Below are 18,757 nucleotides of genomic sequence, written 5' to 3' on the forward strand. Positions count from 1 at the left end.
GTAACCAGAGCTGATTTCAGGCTCTCAAACGCGCTCTCCTCCGCTGTCCCCCAGGTCCAGGCGACGTCCTTTCTTAGAAGGTTCGACAAAGGTTTTGCGATTTTGGAAAAATCCCTAATGAATTTCCGGTAGTAACCTGCCAGACCCAAAAAAGACATTATTTCCTTTCTACTCTGAGGCTCCGGAAAATCCTTTACTGCTTCTATTTTACTAGGATCGGCTTTGATCCCATCTTTGGTGATAATATGTCCCAAATACACGACTTCTCGTCTTACGAAATTGCACTTGTCAGGTTGGAGTCTCAGGTTTGCATCCCTCAGGCGCTGCAGGACTTCCCTCAGCCTCTTATTATGCTCCTGTAGATCTGGGCCAAAGATTACGATGTCATCCAGATATACAAAACATCGGATACCCTGAACTCCAGCCAAAACAGAATTCATTAACCTCTGGAACGTTGCAGGGCCGCCCTTAACCCCGAAAGGCAATCTGTTAAATTCGTAGTGCCCATAGGGTGTCGAAAAAGCAGTCTTGCACTTGTCCTCTTCTTTTACGGGTATTTGATGAAAACCCGAGGCCAAATCCAGAGTTGAGAAATACTTTGCATTACCCAACCGATCCAAAATGTCAGTAATATTGGGCAACGGAAATGAATCACCAACCGTGACGTCATTCAACCGTCGAAAATCGACGACAACACGAAATTTCACCTTGCCCGAAGCATCCATTTTCTTCGGTACGACAAGCAGAGGCGCATTCCATTCACTTTTACTAGGTCGTACGACGCCCCTTTGCAGCATCTCCTTGACCTGCCGGTCAACCTCCCCCATCTGCGCTTCTGGTAACCGGTGAGGTCTCACGTTGATGGGCGCGGTGCCAGGTTTCAAGGGAATTTCATGTTCTAGATGATCGGTCACCCCTGGTGAATCCCCTGGTAATTGCACGATAGAGTTATACTCCTCCAGGATTTCCAGAAGAGAGTCCCTCTCTTCCCTGTTCAGATNACTTTTACTAGGTCGTACGACGCCACTTTGCAGCATCTCCTTGACCTGCCGGTCAACCTCCCCCATCTGCGCTTCTGGTAACCGGTGAGGTCTCACGTTGATGGGCGCGGTGCCAGGTTTCAAGGGAATTTCGTGTTCTAGATGATCGGTCACCCCTGGTGAATTCCCTGGTAATTGCACGATAGAGTTATACTCCTCCAGGATTTCCAGAAGAGAGTCCCTCTCTTCCCTGTTCAGATGGTCAATCCTCAAACTCTCGTGCAACAGCTTAACGCGATCTTTTATTTCGGTTTTCTTGGAACTTCTCAGCATCATAATAATTTCTTTCGAGGGTAGAGGTTCAAGTCCTACAGTTGGTAGATCGATAAATACATCATTATCGTTGGTGTTGATTACACAAACCATTGTACTGCTTGACCATTTACCGCCCTGGGTAAGCATTCTCCCATGAATACTCCTTTTACCAGTTGTTTTTTCTGCATGATCTGTCTTTGCACCGTGTGTAGGAACTCGAACTAAAATTTCACTTCTGGCTTCAATTTTTGCGGGCTCTCTGTCTTGGAATAAATCAAAAGGACGTCCATTAATTATTAACGCCTTTCCGTGCATTGTTTGCACATCTAGGCTAGAAGAAGACAAAAAATCCTCGCCTAGTATACCTCCGATGCAAGGAAAACTCTCAGGTACTACTTGAAAGGCATGTCCCAGGTATTTTCTACCAATTTTCAGGTATAATACCACCTCCCCCAAGGTTGCCACATCCTGATTGGAGATTCCTCTCAGGACTCGATTCCCCGGTGAGATTTCAACATCGTCCTCTAATTTATCTTTTCGTACAAGAGATGCTTTCGCTCCCGAATCTGCCAGGAATAAAGTAGGCTCCTTCAATTCAGCTGCACTGAGTAAAATCTGCGTTTTAATCTCAGCAGCCTTTGCTGGTTTTATCATCTGCCTTTTAGATTTTTTTGAAGAATTCCTCCCCTCCTCGGAAGATTTCACCATCATCACTTGATAAGCCCCCACTGGTAGAACTTTATCAGCATCAGCTTTCTCGCCTTTCTTTTTTGCAGAGTTGTTGTTATTGCTGGCCGTTTTGTCGTTTTTGTGTGTCGAGGCCATACCATCTTTGCTATTGGTCAATTCTGACGGAACTTTTTGTGAATTAGGTATCCCCAATCTTTTTTTCAACTTACGACAATCCGTAGCCTCATGACCTGCATATTTGCAGTATTTACAAACGGTCTCAAAAGCGTTGACGCTGCGTCTTTCCGTTGCAATTGGTAACATTGACTTACGCTGTCCGTTATTACGACATTCCTTCGATTGATGCCCCGGCTGTCCGCAAGTAAAACATTTCCCAGTTGATAGCCTACCCAGAGAACTTCGATTTCCTCCGGAAAAATTCTTCTGCGCTGTTGTAACTCCTCCACTCTTCCCCTTGTGCGCGCCAGAAATAGTTTTTTCTAGCTCTATAGCTCCCACACAAGCCTCATGGAGAGTTTTGAAATTATGTGCTCGTACCAGAATCTGTAAATGCCCTCGCAATCCCTGCTCGAACATTAGTTTTGCCAGGGTCAGCATGAGTGTCTTGGAAGCTAATTTTTCCTTCTCTGTGAACTCATTATGCAGACCTAGTAACCCGTTCAAGAACCCGTCCAAAGTGACATCTTCCGTGCGAGCCACATATTTAGTAACATCTTCGTTTTCCTTCTGCTGTAGTCTACTGAACTCCACCTGAAGACCCAACAAACTTTTTGTTTTCCCAAAAAGCGACTCTAACTCAGTTTTTAGTTGTTCGAATGACGTAACTGTTCTGTATTTCAGTTGTTTCATGGCACTGCCTTCCAGTTTACTCCCTAAAATTCCTTCTAATAGAAATTCTTGGAGCTCAGGATGGATCAATTTTTTTGCGCTTTCGACTGATTTCATGAAAGCATCCAATTTATCCGGATTTTCCCCTCCGAAATTACGTACCATCTGCAGAGCGCCTTTCAAATCGAGATGTGTACGTACAGTTTCTCGATGATTTTGGACATTTTGCTCTGCCCAGGCATCTGCTAACAGGTCTCTTACGTCATTCCTCTCCCTTTCAGCCTCCTCTCGACGAAGCCGCTCGGATTCCAGAAGTTGTTGCGCTTTCTGCATTTCCTCCTCCCTTTTCCTGTTTCTCATCTCAAGGGTCGCGACTTTTTCATGTAAATCGACTATTTTCCCTCTGAGATGATCTAAACGTCTAGGCGGTCGCTCTTCCCCCGATTTTTCCATATCAGGTGGTATAGTTTCACGACGCCCATCTTCAGGAGTGCGATTTGGTTTAAAGCCCCCTGCTCCAAGTGCCCCCGCCTGGAAGAAGACGTTGCTTGGGGTAGAAAAGTGTAGTTCAGGCGTGTCATTTATTTCCTCTGCTCTTTCCTCTTCCTCCGGAAGTTCCTCGATGTCCTCAAATGGATTTCCCGGCACGTTTTGTGGAGGATTAGCAGGGTAAAGACGTACATTATTTGGGGAATTTGAGATTCTCCCGTTACTTCTTTGCGTGCTATTGCCGCGCCCAGCCCCAGGTAATTCGTCCGGTAACTCGTCCCCAGCATCCCGGTGAACCTCGGCCCGTACCTATCGCTGATTAGCGACTATCATGCTTTGATGCAAAGATTGGGTATATCTTCGGCGCAGATTAACATTTCTGTCAATCTCCCCATCTGAGTTGAATAAATTCCTCCGTGCTCCCGGCGCAGAGAGAGAATAGGAATCAAACTCACTTTCTTATCGACTACCTCCTGGAGTTGACATACCGATTATTTATCTCTTGGCCAAAAAAAAATGAAATAATCTTACTTGGGTAGCTACTACTCGATACTAGTCCCTTCTGTCAGACTAGGTTTCCACTGTACTAGCCCTTTTATTACGAATATGTAGTAGGGTAGGTTTCTGCCGTTAACCACTATGGCTAATCTCTCGCGCCCCCGATGAAAAGGTCCACGAAAATCTTCGGCTTGTTTACCTCGAAGGTAATAATCTTCTCGCTCCCTCGATGAAAAGGTCCACGAAAATCTTCAGCTGGTTTACCTAATAGGTAATCTTCTCGCTCCCTCGATGAAAGAGTCGTTGCACGTGCAGGCCAGACTACCCTCAAATAGTCCAATTCCTCAAATAATATCTCGTTCTCTATTACTGTGTAATTAGACAGTGGTTGATCAGGCCTCCGTCTTCCCAAAATAACGCTGCCACCAAAATATGTAATGGACCCGAGCGGTTGGGTTCAATTAGGGATGAATTACACGCGGGTAGTTAATAGAAATAATTACTTTATTGGGAATTGGTTTTTTAATCATTAATTTAAAAGTTATTGAATAAATAAAACTCGGTTTGATACTGAATGTATCAAGCGAGTTTAAAGTATAAAGAAGGTAATCAAAGGATTGACAAGTAACTGGCCCCGAGACAACGATTACACGAGTTTTTATCACCTCATGCAATACGATTGCATCAGGTCATTGTTCTTCGTCGCACACCTGCAAGGCATCGGGTGACGTCTTCTCGGTGTACGCGAAGGCCAGTCGTCGGGGCGCAAAGTGCTGACGCTGCACCCCAGTTATCTGTATATTTCTTCATTCCACTGTTTGTTTCGAATAACTTGTGCCACTTTCATCACTTCATGTTATTCGAATAAGCAGTTGAATTTTGGAATGTTATTTGGGGCATAACAAACTGCTTTTTTTATATTCATGGCCTATAGATTCATCCTCATCCGAACAACTATCAAGTGATTCTTTAAGACGCGGTTGGAACGCTGTATCCTCAATTGGTATCATTTCGATATCTTTATACGGCTCTTGGAAATCGAGAGTGGATTCTTCAATCATTTCCACACCATTATATTCCTCTATAGTTTCTTTCAATATGGTCTCGAAATTAGTTGCCAATTCTCGTTCTTCATTAGTTACAGGAGTTTCCACAAGATTCATCACTTCAAATCCTGCCATGAAGAGCTTAATAACGTTTATAGGATTGAATCTCATGGTGAAAACAATTGAAGATATAAAATTATAAAGAGAATGTTTTCCCGTGATATGTTTATGTAGACTGAACAGTGTGCGAAACGGATGAGAACAAAATTGCAGAAATATTCGCGGGTATCAATAATGCATGATTACTGGGAGGGTATTCTCGAGTTGGGATCGTACGGTCTAATGACGGTCCGTCGTACACGACATGGAATCGTATACGCTCGGGGTCGCTCGGTTCGAAGTTGTGCGCATACGACTTTGGCTCGCATACGACCCCTTCCGCTCCCGTGCGACTTCTTCGCTCGCATACGATTGAACGATCGACCCATGAAAAACGTATGACCTGTCAATCGATAGGCAGATTTCTCTTCAGATCGTAACGAGTGCCACTAGTGTAATTATTACTTTCCCATTGTTTCGTGTAATAAGTTATTTTTCAATTTGAACTCGAAAAACAAAAAGAAATGGATTATACTCCTCATTTATTCGATCTCGTGGATGGAATCGTGGACGAAGCTCAAAGGCGAGGAGGTTATCCACGCATTTTCCATGAGCGGTATGATCCATTTGAACTTCCAGAGGATCGATTTGTCGAGCATTTTCGCTTGAATAAATCGCTAGTGGATGATTTAATTGATCTCGTGACTGACCGTCTCCCTGCTCCTTCAAGACGATCAGCGTTGGATCCAACGGTAAAGGTAATATTGAAATGCGGTCCATTTAGCACATTGTTAATATCATCATGCAACCCCATTTGTCAGGGAAGCTATCAAATTTTCCAAGGTTTTGAGCACCTTACGATTCATGGCAGCGGGGAGTTTCCAGAATGATGTTGGGCATAATATGTATATGGCTATCAGCCAACCATCAGTGAGCCGATGTATCCATGAAGTCATTGACATTCTAAACCAACCTGATGTCTTCAACGAGTGGGTTCACTTTCCACGAAATCTGGGAGAACTGGAAGAAGTTCGTTGGGAGTAGGTTCATTTGATTCAAACTAAAGAAAATTTATAAATGACAAAATTCCTAACGTGAAAATATCTCTTCCCCATGACAGCTTTTACGAAAATTTTCGATTTCCTGGGGTCATTGGGTGCATCGATGCACACACGTGGCAACGTGCACATGCTCCACCCAAACATGACGTGGAATACTTATATGTGAACCGGAAGGGTTATCACTCGTTAAACGTGCAGTTGGTATGCATCCATCCCAATCTAGGTTACAACCAATGTCCCTTTGTCACTTATAATTATCATGTTGGTTTCTATACCTTAGATCTGTGATGCTAATTATCGTATTCTCAATGCGAATGCGAGGTATCCAGGACGATCTCACGATAGTTTTATATGGAACAATTGTGAAGTACTCCCATTGATGCGTAGACTTCATGCAACTGAACGTGATGATTTCTTCTTGCTCGGTATTTTTCTATTCATTGAGACATATCGAATATGTATCCTTGTTGATCGAATATTAAATGCAATTGTATCTATAGGGGATTCTGGGAACGGTCTACGTCCTTGGCTAATGACACCAATGCTCGATGCTGCTCCTGACTCACCAGAAGAGCGATATACTCGTCAAGTAACTCATACTCGCTCACTGTTTGAACGAGTTAACTCTGTTCTCAAGATGCGGTTTCGATGCTTACAAAAGGGTCGAGCCCTTCACTATGATCCAGTAGTAGCAGCAAAGATAACAAATGCATGTATCGTTTTACACAATATTTGCATTGCAAATCATATCCTACCTCCACCGATGATCCAAGAAAGCGAAGATATAGATTTCGGCATCCACAGACAGTTCCTGAAGACGGGGATGCACCTGTTATAAGAAGGGTTAATCCAGAATTGAGCCGAGGGAGTAGTCGTCAACGCCAGTTGATTGCAGCTTTCTTCACGTGATTTCCACCGATAAGACAATGTTGAAAGCAAAAAAAAAAACACTCGTAGGAACTCAAACAATGTTTATTATTTCAATGGTTTACATCTTTAGTATACTTAAAGTAGAATTGGTTGAAGAAATAGGTATAACTGCATTTCAAACTCAGTCGTTACTAATTGACTACCCTGTTTGTCATATTAAATATACTTAATTTTATTATAGTACCTTGTTAATCTCAAAAAATGGGTATCACAGTCTCTCACTCTGCCTATGAAACTGTATCACATCTCTTTCCTCACAATAACGTCCGACTTTCATAAAACGAGTGAAGTAACAAACGAAAATAATCTATTATACCTATCAAATAATGCACTCATTGGTTTCATTCTCTGATTCTCTGTTTGATGATAATAAGGAATAAATTGAATGGATGAAATGTTGACAACTCAAAATAGTTTTGCTATAAAACAATAAGGCTAACTAATCTATTCACTTCTCGATATTAATTCTGATAAACTCTGGAGTTTTTTTCTTTGGATCTTATCTGATTCGAACGAGTACTCATCAAATCAAAACATAGGGAATAAAAACGAATAACAGAGTAGACTCTACTCAACAACAAACTTAATTCTAATCAATTGGTTTTTTTATTTCCGAAATTTCAAGTGATATCTAATTAACTCTTTTAGAGATAGAATAGATGAACAATAACTCCATGCTCATTATTTTTATCAGCTATTCAACCCCAGATTCTAAAAACTAATGAGCATTATAAACTCTTAATCAGTCATTGAACAGGAGTAATAATTAACGTTAATGACTCGATGACACATTGCGTAGCGTATTTGTCTTCTTCAGTATCAAACTTCGTAACCTGAATATTCATGATCTTCTAAGTAAAACCTCTCAACAAATCTCAAACTGCCTGCAATTTTTTTTCTACTTGAAAGAAAGCTCAGTGCACGCAACCTCTTTGAGGAACCCCGATAATTATAAAGGAAAATCTTGAGTCAAAAAATATAGTTCGCGATCGCCTCTCCAATTTTTTCCAATGCTCGGGTTTTCCGAGCTTTCAAACGTTGGTTCTCCTCCAGGATTTCAATTTTCCTCTGGTGATATGTCCTTAGCTCAGTTTTCCTTTTATAAAAGGTACTCTTCAGGGAAAGATCACTAGACATAATGGAAGTCATTCCATTGGATGTTGCAATGGCACTCTCCAACCTCCTACCTGGATTTGAACGTGCCCTGATGGAACCTGGAAATATTTTAACATTTAATTATTATATTATTATTGGCAAATACCTCGAAGACCAACTGTGAGAGTTAGCATAAATTTTGACGCTCACTTTTTTTAATTCCTTTCTTATCCAATTTTTCCTCCTTGAATTCCACTTTTGGTTTATTAACAATATTTTTATCATTCTCTTTATCGCCATCTTCAACGTTCAGTAACATGATGCCCTCTGTATCCTTTCCCTGTGTAGTATTAGACTGTGAAATAACTGTACTGTTGCTATATTGTGGATTGAAAACTATTGAAGTCTTGTCATCTTGGAAGTCTGAATAAATTGCACTCGAAAACTCGTTTTCAACCTCTATAGCCTGAACTTTCAATCCAAAAATCTGACTCAATGTATCCTCACAAGCCGTCTTCTGTTCTTCATATCCTTCACCATCAGACACAGTCTTTAATCCATCAGCCTTATATTCGCCACCTTCTTCTTCATCAATAGCAGTCTTCAAAACATCAGTTTTCTGTTCTTCAATTTCTTCATCACCAGGAATCTTCAAATCGTCGATGTCCTGTTCCTCAGCTTTCCCCTCATCAGTAGCAGTCTTCAAAATATCAATCAACTGTGATTTTTTATTATCTCCCTCATCAGGAGCAACCTCTGGAGCATCAATCTTCTGTTCTTCATCTTTGTTGTCCTCAGGAAAATCCTAAATGGAAGAATTTGATTAAGAATTATGAAAATATTTCAGAATTCGACGAATAAACTGTTGATATAATGAAAGAGCTATCATGAATTGGAGAAGTATCCAATGTCTGTTTCATTCACTATGTAGTTGTCCCGTTCTTGAGTTATTTGAGGGGAAAAAGTCAAAAGACTATTTTCGTTGGGAATTAATCCTGCTACAAAAAAGTTTGTTGATATTTCATCATAAAATCAATCGCTATCAAGATAAAAGGGCGATTACCAACGATATCAATACTTCCAGTACTTTGATGATTACAAATGCCATTATTTTGATAATGAGTGATTTTAGATGAAAATGTCAAGAGGCAATTTTCGTCGGAAATTCATGCAGCTACAAAAGAACTGTACTGATATATTCCCATAAAATCAATCGTTACCAAGATAAATGGATAATTTCATCAAATGTCACTTCATGTAAAAAATCGCTCATCAAAAATACCTTCATATACTTACAAACTCGACCTCAGATTCTGCAATATCTTCCAGTCCATTGATCAAAACTGGGTCTATGATCTCTGCAAGTTTATCATCATCAGTATTCTGTGCAACCTGCTCTGGAGGACCACCCCCAGTTGCTCCTCGCGATTTGTTCTGTGATGCTTTGTTGTTCTTCACGTTAGTCTTCCAATCTTGATAACACTAGAAGTAAATAATCCCACATCAACATCCTCGTTCATATCTATCAATGAAATTAACCCCACTTTCGAACTTACTTTTCTCCATTTTTTCCAATCTTTTTCTGGACCTTGCAGCACATTTAGAAGTTTTGCCAATTCCTCCCACAATTTTTGAGCATCTTTGATAGTGAAATTAGGTGCAAATTGTCCACTTATCATTTTGGGATGATTTTTGATAAACTCCAACATAAGATTTCTTTGGGCTGCTGTGATACTCCTCGCCTCTGTATTTTGTTTGACCTTCTTTGGCATCTTCGATGCTCTTCATTTAATGTTTAATAAGTAAAAACCCGGAGGAATAGTAATAGAACTGTATTTATACGACGAGGGTAAATTAATAGTTATACGCTACTAGAATGATTGGACGTTGAGATTAGAGTTCCCGGCGACTCGATCGTATGGAAGGAAAGTGCGAGCGAAGAAGTCGCACGGGAGCGGAAGGGGTCATATGCGAGCCAAAGTCGTATGCGCACAACTTCGAACCGAGTGACCCCGAGCGTATACGATTCCATGTCGTGTACGACGGACCGTCATTCGACCGTACGATCCCAACTCGAGAATACCCTCCCTGGAGTGTTTCTTAGATCGATTGGTAGCATTGGTTCAATTTGGCCTTGCGACTCTGGAAAAAGAACCACCAGAGACCAAAACGACGTTCCAACAATATTTGAACAAAGAAGCGGTAGCCGGTCTAAATATCCGGTCGGAAATCTCCAGTAAATAATGTCCATATTAAAATATCCAATTTGAAATTATCCAATTGCAAGAATATCCAATGGTAATATATCCGCTCACATTATATGTCAGTTTCAAGGTAGTCTAATTTTATTGTTTTGAACTGTTTGGAACTGTATTTGACCAAACAGTCAAAACAGTCAGTGTTCTGTTTTTGATATTGATGCTCGTCTTAATCGGGTTGTTCAAGATTATTCTGTTGATGATGTTGTTGGTTTTCCTTAATAACATTTCGTACAATATTTCTTTGTAAATTGTTGTGTAATAAAGATTTTCCTCTTATTTTGTGGATATTTTGGACTTTTTTGCTCGTTTTTCTTTTGGTTTGGGGTTTTTTTCCATGGTTTTTTTTTTGATATTTTTGTTTTGGACATATTAGCCTTGGATTTTTTTTTTTATGTTCTCAACTGGGTATTTAGACCTATGTTGGAAATCCTGTCAGCTGACAGGTCCCTCACACTAACGCACGCAAGGCTCATCCATTCTCTCCCCACTCACGCACACCTGACGCGCTCACCTCAGATGACCGGGGGTTGTTAATTCGGACACCTGAGGCGCCACGTCCTGGACAGCTCCTTATTACCATATGATCTATATTAAATTAGGTCATGTGACCATCGAATTAGGGCACGTGGCACCTGTAAGCCCGTGTCTCTCTCTCATTCGTTTCCGGGATCTAGTTAGAGACACTTCTTTTATTGTACTGCTCATCTCTAGTGACTCGGACTAACTCATTGTGTCAGCTCAATTATTATCAATTCAAGGAATTAGTCGGCTCATTATTATCGGTCCGCTCATTATTACGGTTGCTCAGTGACTCAATCTCTAGTGACTTATTTATTGTGAACATTTTCTTTGACAAATACAGTGAATTTGTGACCACGTGCACGTGTTCCGCTCATTTCTTGGTTCTACTCATCCCACTCCCCGTAATCCGACTCCAACTCATCCATCCGCACAATTAATTCCCCGATCCAGGCATCTCATCAAACATTTTGGTCCTTCGAGCCGGATCGGTGGAATATTTTTCGGTTTTCGTTTTTTTTGTTGGGTTTTGGCGGGAGTGGAAGTGCCGCGGTCAGTGGTGCTCAACCTACGGGGACCAGCTCGTTGGCTCAGCGTACGCAGTGGACCTCAACCAGTCCAGCTCTCCAATCATCAGGGAACTGCATTACCGGCCCGCGGGAATATTTGAATTTTGGAGCAGCTCATCCCCGGGACTTTGGACTTTTTTCTCAACTGCAGCGTTCCTGCACTGGTCCAGCTCAACATCACTCACTCGGCTAGGTAGCATTTAATTACCTCTTGCTACTTTTGCCATTTTTTCCTTTTTTTTGAATTTTTTGGAGCATTCAACTTTGTTTTTTTTGGCTACCGCTCCCTTTATATTCTCCAACCCTTTTTCGTTTTTTTTGAATTTTTCAATAAATTCTCGCGCCTGCTCAACGGAATCGCTCACTGCTGCTACCTACTAAATTAAGACTCTTCGGTGTTATTACTGTTGCCGCTCAACCGACCGGATACTTAATTTTATCGCTTCTCACTGCTCACTGCTTGGCTTTTGGGGTCGCCTTACTTAGGTTTTTTCGGTTCATTCCTTTTTTTGAGCTGCGCACTTATTTTCAATTATGGCATCATTTGAGGCGACCATTAGCCTGAATAACTCTCGGGCAGCGTTCATCGAACGCGTTTACAAGGAGCTGCTCACAGAAGAGGCGAAAAGCCTCACAATCTCCAATCTCCAGGGTAAACTCGAGATCCTGGAGACCTACTGGGAAAAATTCGAGAGCACTCATGAGAAGCTCATCGCTGGCAGCGGCAAGATCGAAGGGATCCTTGAATTGCCGTACTTCAAGGACCATCGGTTCGACATTACTATCGGGCATTATCATGAGGCAAGGGGTATTTTAAGCCAGCTCATTGATAAAAGGGGGATCTCAGGTTCATCTCGTCGGTCTCTCGCGTCTGGGACGGCTCAGCCCACATACTCCAAGCGTTATCTCCCTGAGATTTCTCTGCCCAAGTTCGGAGGGGCCTATGCGGACTGGCGCTCGTTCCGCGATCTTTTCGCGTCTCTGGTCGGCTCGAATACGGATCTATCCAACGTGGAGAAGATGCATTATCTTCGTACTAGTCTCTCAGGGGAGCCAGCTCAACGCATCGCGAATCTTACGATCTCGGATGAGTCATTCTCGATTGCATGGGAACTGCTCTTGTCTCGCTACGAGAATAAGCGACTGCTCATTTCAGCTCATTTGGAACAGCTCCTCAGTCCCCCAACCATGACTTCTCACAGTGCCAAAGAGCTCAATGCCCTGCTCACTGTCACCTCTGAGGCACTTAACGCTCTGGAGGCTCTCGGCTCCCCAACCTCCCAGTGGGACCAGGTGATCGTACATACGGTCTCGCAACGGCTCAGCTCAAAGCTTCGTGAAGCCTGGGAGGTCAAGGTCGGTTCATCGGCGGAGTATCCTTCATACAAGGACTTCAAGGATTTCCTCACTGGGAGAGCTCGCGCGATGGAGAGCATCGAGATTAACTCGGTTCCTCGTGCTCCTGCCACAAAGCCCTCCAATGTCAGCTCATCCAAGCAGTCGACCGCTGCGAAGGTTCACCACGGCACCGCTCAACCACCACAAAAATCGAGGCCAGCTCCCAAGTCCGCTCCATCGGGGAAGGTCACGTACCCGTGCTCGATGTGTGAGGCAGACCATTACCTCACATCCTGCTCATCCTTCCGTCAACTTTCGGTATCAGCTCGTAGGGAGGTAGTAGAGCGTCGCTACCTCTGCTACAATTGCCTTGGTCGGCACTCGGTGAGGGACTGCAGGTCCAAGACCAAGTGCCAGTATTGCGGGGGCCTCCACCACTCGATGCTCCACAACCAGCCATCGAGTCAGCCTCAACGTCCAGCTCAGCAGAGGCAACAGACCAACTCAACCCAGCAAAATGCCGTTCCGGTGGTGACCTACACCCACGAGAACGACATCCCCATGGTGGTGACTGGTGACCAAGGCCAGTCAACGTCGTCGGAATGAAGATCACCAGCTCAGATTGCCGTCTCCTGCTCAGGTCACCATTCAGATTCCGGATCCGCTCAAGACTTCCGCCCTGGGGTCCTTCTGGCTACCAGCCTTGCGCTTTTGGTACGCCCAGATCAGCCAGCTCATCAGGTTCGTCTACTCATCGATCCAGGGTCGGAAATCTCCGTCATCTCAGACCAGCTCGTTCGTCAGCTTGGGCTGTTAAGGCTCAAGACACAGCTACGAATATCGGGGATTGGAGACACGGCATCTGGGCCGGCATTAGGCAAGGTTCGGCTCACAATACAGTCCACTTGCTCTCACTTTCAGCTCAGAGTTTCTGCCTATGCTCTCGGCCAGCTCACAACCTCATTACCGACATTCTCACCAAGTCAGCTCACATGGGATCATCTGGAAGGACTCCAGCTCGCTGATCCCGATTTTCTCATACCAGCACCAATTGACATCCTTCTTGGCGCTGATTTCTATTNCACCAAGTCAGCTCACATGGGATCATCTGGAAGGACTCCAGCTCGCTGATCCCGATTTTCTCACACCAGCACCAATTGACATCCTTCTTGGCGCTGATGTCTATGGACAACTCATCTTACCACAAGTCATCACCAACGGACCAAACTCACCATCGGCTCAGCTCACGCGACTTGGATGGATCGTATTCGGACCAACGGAAGGTCCTGATACTACTCAAGTAGCAACTTCTCATCTAACGGTCACCAACGAGGATCTCAACGAACTGCTCACCAAATTCTGGATCCAGGAAGAGATCCCTGGGACACCAGAGGTTCAGCTCAACGAGAAGGAAGCGCAGTGTGAAGAACACTTTCAATGGACCCACTCACGAGATGCATCTGGCCGCTACATTGTTTGGATACCGCTCAAATCTCCAGTTTCCTCGCTAGGAGATTCACGATCGTCTGCACTCGCTTGCCTCCATCGTCTGCTCAGGAAACTCTCACGTGATGAGGTTTATCGTCAGCTCTACACGGACTTCCTCAGGGAATATGAAGAGCTCGGCCACATGCGTCGAGTCTCCGGACAGCTCGCTAGATCAGCTCATCAGCGCTAGCTCAATGGGGAGGGGGCACGGGCACCGAAATGACCTTAGCACATGAGGCCTCGGCTTCAGGAGGGTTGAGGGTTTCGGGCCGTCCGTGTTCTTCTCGGGCTGACGCTCCTCCGGAATATTTCTTCCCTCATCACCGAGTTCTCAGGGCGAGCAGTAAGACAACGAAGCTCAGAGTTGTTTTCAACGGCTCCAACAAGACCAGCTCAGGACAATCGTTGAACGAGATTATGCACACGGGTGAGAAGTTGCAGAAGGATATCTCGGATGTACTTCTCTTTTCTCGGCGGAAACGGCTCATTTTCATGACGGACATAACCAAGATGTTTCGTCAAATTCGGGTACATCCGGAAGATTGGCCACTCCAACAAATACTCTGGACCGACTCAAACGGAGATATCGCCACCTATCAACTCACCACGGTCACATATGGCACTAGGTCAGCTCCGTTCCTCTCAATGCGTGTTCTTCATCAGCTCGTTGAGGATGAAGGATCGAACTATCCTCTCGCTGTGGAACCGCTCATGAAAGGACGATATGTTGACGATATCTGCGGGGGTGCTGACTCAGATGAAGAGCTACTCAGGACCGCTCATCAGGTGACACAGCTCTGTCGGTCAGGAGGCTTTCCGCTAGCCAAATGGCACTCAAATAGCCCAGCTCTACTCACATCTCTTCAACCTGACAGCACCTCTCAAGAACAACGATTCATAGAGGACTCGCTCACCAAGATTCTAGGGGTTTCTTGGCATCCTGGAACGGACAACTTCAAGTTCTCCGTCACTCAGCCTGAGACCAGCTCAATAACGAAGAGAATCATTTTATCGGAAACGGCTCAACTCTTCGATCCACTGGGTTTCCTAGCGCCAGTGGTCATACGAGCGAAGATATTGCTCCAGGCTCTATGGATCGAGAAACTGGGATGGGACGAACCAGTTTCCCAGACAACTGCTCAACGATGGAGCCAATTCAGGGAGGAGCTCACACAGTTATCAGAGATCACCATACCTCGGTGGCTTGGACTGCTCACGGATTCCGTCGTCGAAGTACACGGTTTTTCCGACGCATCACAAGTGGCGATGTCAGCCGTGATCTATCTCAAGGTTCTCAACAAGGGAAAATCACAACTCACATTGGTTTGCTCAAAAACGAAGGTCGCACCGCTCAAACGGCTGACAATCCCACGACTAGAACTCACTGCGGCTCTCCTCCTGGCCAAACTGACTAAGTACGTCAAGGACCAACTCAATCTCACGAACGCCACCACCTATCTCTGGACCGACTCATCGGTCACGCTCACGTGGATCAGCTCACACTCCTCAAGATGGAAGGAGTTCGTGAAAAATCGGGTGGCACTCATCCAGGAGCTCACTCAGCAGGCTCATTGGAGATTGGTACCGGGCAAGGAGAATCCTGCAGACTGTGCATCTCGAGGTCTATCAGCGCACCAACTGGTATCTCATAAGCTCTGGTGGAAAGGGCCACCATGGCTTCATCAAGACTGCTCATCATGGCCAACTCACGCTCTGGAAAAAGACCTCAGCGCAGACCTCGAGGAAAAGCCAGGAGTTCTCCTACATGTAAAAGCTCATCCAATCGCGCTCTGGAATCTCGTCGACAGATTCTCATCGTTCAACCGACTGCTCAGGGTCACAGCAATCTGTCGACGATTCATAGCTCGGCTCAGGAAAACCCCCAACTCTTCTCTTCGATACCCGCTCACTCTTGGTGATCTTGAAGAGGCTCGCATCCTCTGGATCAAACTCACGCAGGCAGCTCACTTCAAGGATCAACTCAGAGCGATCTCACGAGGGGAAAGGTTCAGCAAATCCCACCCCCTCACCAAGCTCACACCCTTCATCGATCGCCAAGGGGTATTGAGGATAGGAGGACGGCTCAAGTTTGCTCACATAGGCCCGGAGAGCCGGAACCAAGTGATTATTCCGAAGGAATCTCAACTGGCTCAGCTACTCATCGGACAGGCTCATCTAAGGACACTCCACGGAGGCACACAGCTCACCCTCAGGCAGCTCAGAAGTAGCTACTGGATACTCGGAGGTCGAGCACCAGTACGCTCCTTCATCCTCAAGTGCGTTAACTGCACTCGCCAACGTGGAGTACGCGCTCAACAGCTCATGGGCCAGTTGCCACCAGCCAGACTCACTCCCGCTCGAGCCTTTCTCAACACTGGGATCGACTATGCCGGCCCAGTGTCTCTACGGTCCTGGAAAGGGCGGGGACACAAGTCGTACAAAGGCTGGTTGGCTATCTTTGTCTGCATGACCACCTCAGCGGTCCATCTCGAGGTCGTGTCAGACTACTCAGCCGAGGGGTTCATCGCGGCGTATAGACGCTTTTCAAGTGGGCGTGGGATCGCTCATTCCTTGTTTAGTGACTGTGGGACCAATTTCCTTGGCGCTGACAAGGAACTAAAGAAGCTCTTCTCGTCAGGATCAGCTCAATCAAGACAGCTCGCACAGCTCCTCATCAATGATGGGACTCAGTGGTCCTTCAATCCTCCAGGTGCTCCGCACTTTGGAGGGAAATGGGAAGCGGCGGTGAAGTCGGTGAAGTTCCATCTCACCCGGACGATCGGAGAGGATCTGCTCACTTTTGAGGAACTCACCACTTTGCTCGCTCAAATCGAGGCAGTGCTCAACTCACGACCACTGGAACCGCTCACGGATGATCCTGATGACTGTTCAGCCTTGACGACCAGGGCATTTTCTCATCGGTCAGGCTCCCACGACTCTTCCAGAGCCATCTTTAGAGCAACTCAACGTCTCAAGGCTCTCTAGATGGCAGCTCATTCAGCAGAAGCTTCAAGGATTCTGGAAGAGGTGGTCCACGGGATATCTCCAACGTCTTCAAGCGATATCCAAGTGGCACCATCCGACTCATCAGATACGGATCGGCTCACTGGTTCTACTCACGGACGAGAGATTCCCGCCAGCGAAGTGGCCTCTCGCCCGAGTGACCGCTCTGCACCCAGGATCGGACGGACTCACCAGGGTAGTCACCATCAGGACTGCTCAGACGACGCTGACAAGGCCAATCGCCAAGCTCGTCCTCTTACCCATCTCACTTTCAGGGGAATAGAACCAGGACAGCTCACCGGCTTCTCACCGTTGGACTTCGTCAACTTCGACGGATTTACGACCCTGACCAACCGACGGGGTTCAACGTGAGAATGACAGCAGCCAACGCAGAAGGGATTTACGACCCCCGACGTCTAGGATGCTGCCATGCCTAGCCAGCGCACCTTCCGGACGGTCTCACGGACTCACTCATGGGTGACAAGCTCCGACAGCTCACCGAAGAGCGTTTTGAATTTTGTTTTTTGATTCAGCTCACCATGGCTCTACTCATTATGGTTGCGTCAACAACTTTACAGTTGCCGACGGCCGGGGAGAATGTTGGAAATCCTGTCAGCTGACAGGTCCCTCACACTAACGCACGCAAGGCTCATCCATTCTCTCCCCACTCACGCACACCTGACGCGCTCACCTCAGATGACCGGGGGTTGTTAATTCGGACACCTGAGGCGCCACGTCCTGGACAGCTCCTTATTACCATATGATCTATATTAAATTAGGTCATGTGACCATCGAATTAGGGCACGTGGCACCTGTAAGCCCGTGTCTCTCTCTCATTCGTTTCCGGGATCTAGTTAGAGACACTTCTTTTATTGTACTGCTCATCTCTAGTGACTCGGACTAACTCATTGTGTCAGCTCAATTATTATCAATTCAAGGAATTAGTCGGCTCATTATTATCGGTCCGCTCATTATTACGGTTGCTCAGTGACTCAATCTCTAGTGACTTATTATCGTGAATATAACTTTGACAAATACAGTGAATTTGTGACCACGTGCACGTGTTCCGCTCATTTCTTGGTTCTACTCATCCCACTCCCCGTAATCCGACTCCAACTCATCCATCCGCACAATTAATTCCCCGATCCAGGCATCTCATCAAACAACCTACAATCCAAAGAAGCCATTGCTAGGTTCAAAGAATATGCTCCTATGGCAATAAAAGAGGTCATCCGTCGGAATAAATGTAAACAACTTGAGGACGTCGCAAAAGCAATAGATTCAGAAGAATTCAGGCAACCCATGAGTTTGCCAGCCCCAGAGATACCAGATAATAATCAATACCGACACGTCACGGAATATCCATCGGTCCAAACACTCAACGGAAGCTGGGGAAATTCTCCTCCAAATCAGCAGCCGTCCCCCTATGGGTACGCGCCTCAGACACAATTTCAACAGCCGGTTCCAAGATATGCAGTCCACCAACAATATCAGAATCGGTATAATAATCAGCCGTCACACACGCCAACTCCAAGCAGAAGCTACGGT

At 45.4% G+C, this 18,757-nt stretch overlaps 3 protein-coding genes across 3 annotated transcripts; all 3 read left to right on the forward strand.

Moving 5' to 3' along the window:
- Positions 1–5,854: 5,854 nt before the first annotated feature.
- On the forward strand, positions 5,855–6,844 carry LOC114841523 (putative nuclease HARBI1). The gene is made up of 4 exons (XM_029126537.1): positions 5,855–5,985; positions 6,066–6,207; positions 6,287–6,431; positions 6,507–6,844. The coding sequence occupies exons 1-4, from the start codon at positions 5,855–5,857 to the stop codon at positions 6,842–6,844; spliced, it is 756 nt and encodes a 251-aa protein (XP_028982370.1).
- A 5,070-nt stretch (positions 6,845–11,914) lies between these two features.
- LOC107044090 lies at positions 11,915–14,396 on the forward strand. Its single transcript, XM_015265837.1, has 3 exons — positions 11,915–13,285; positions 13,359–13,459; positions 13,640–14,396. The coding sequence occupies exons 1-3, from the start codon at positions 11,915–11,917 to the stop codon at positions 14,394–14,396; spliced, it is 2,229 nt and encodes a 742-aa protein (XP_015121323.1).
- A 320-nt stretch (positions 14,397–14,716) lies between these two features.
- On the forward strand, positions 14,717–17,492 carry LOC107044091. Its single transcript, XM_015265838.1, has 2 exons — positions 14,717–16,916; positions 17,113–17,492. Exons 1-2 carry the CDS (start codon positions 14,717–14,719, stop codon positions 17,490–17,492), a joined length of 2,580 nt encoding a protein of 859 aa, XP_015121324.1.
- Positions 17,493–18,757: the final 1,265 nt, after the last annotated feature.

This window comes from Diachasma alloeum, unplaced genomic scaffold (assembly GCF_001412515.2).
Source record: "Diachasma alloeum isolate Michigan unplaced genomic scaffold, Dall2.0 Dall_scaffold_00675, whole genome shotgun sequence".
In the NCBI taxonomy this organism is placed as follows: domain Eukaryota; kingdom Metazoa; phylum Arthropoda; class Insecta; order Hymenoptera; family Braconidae; genus Diachasma; species Diachasma alloeum.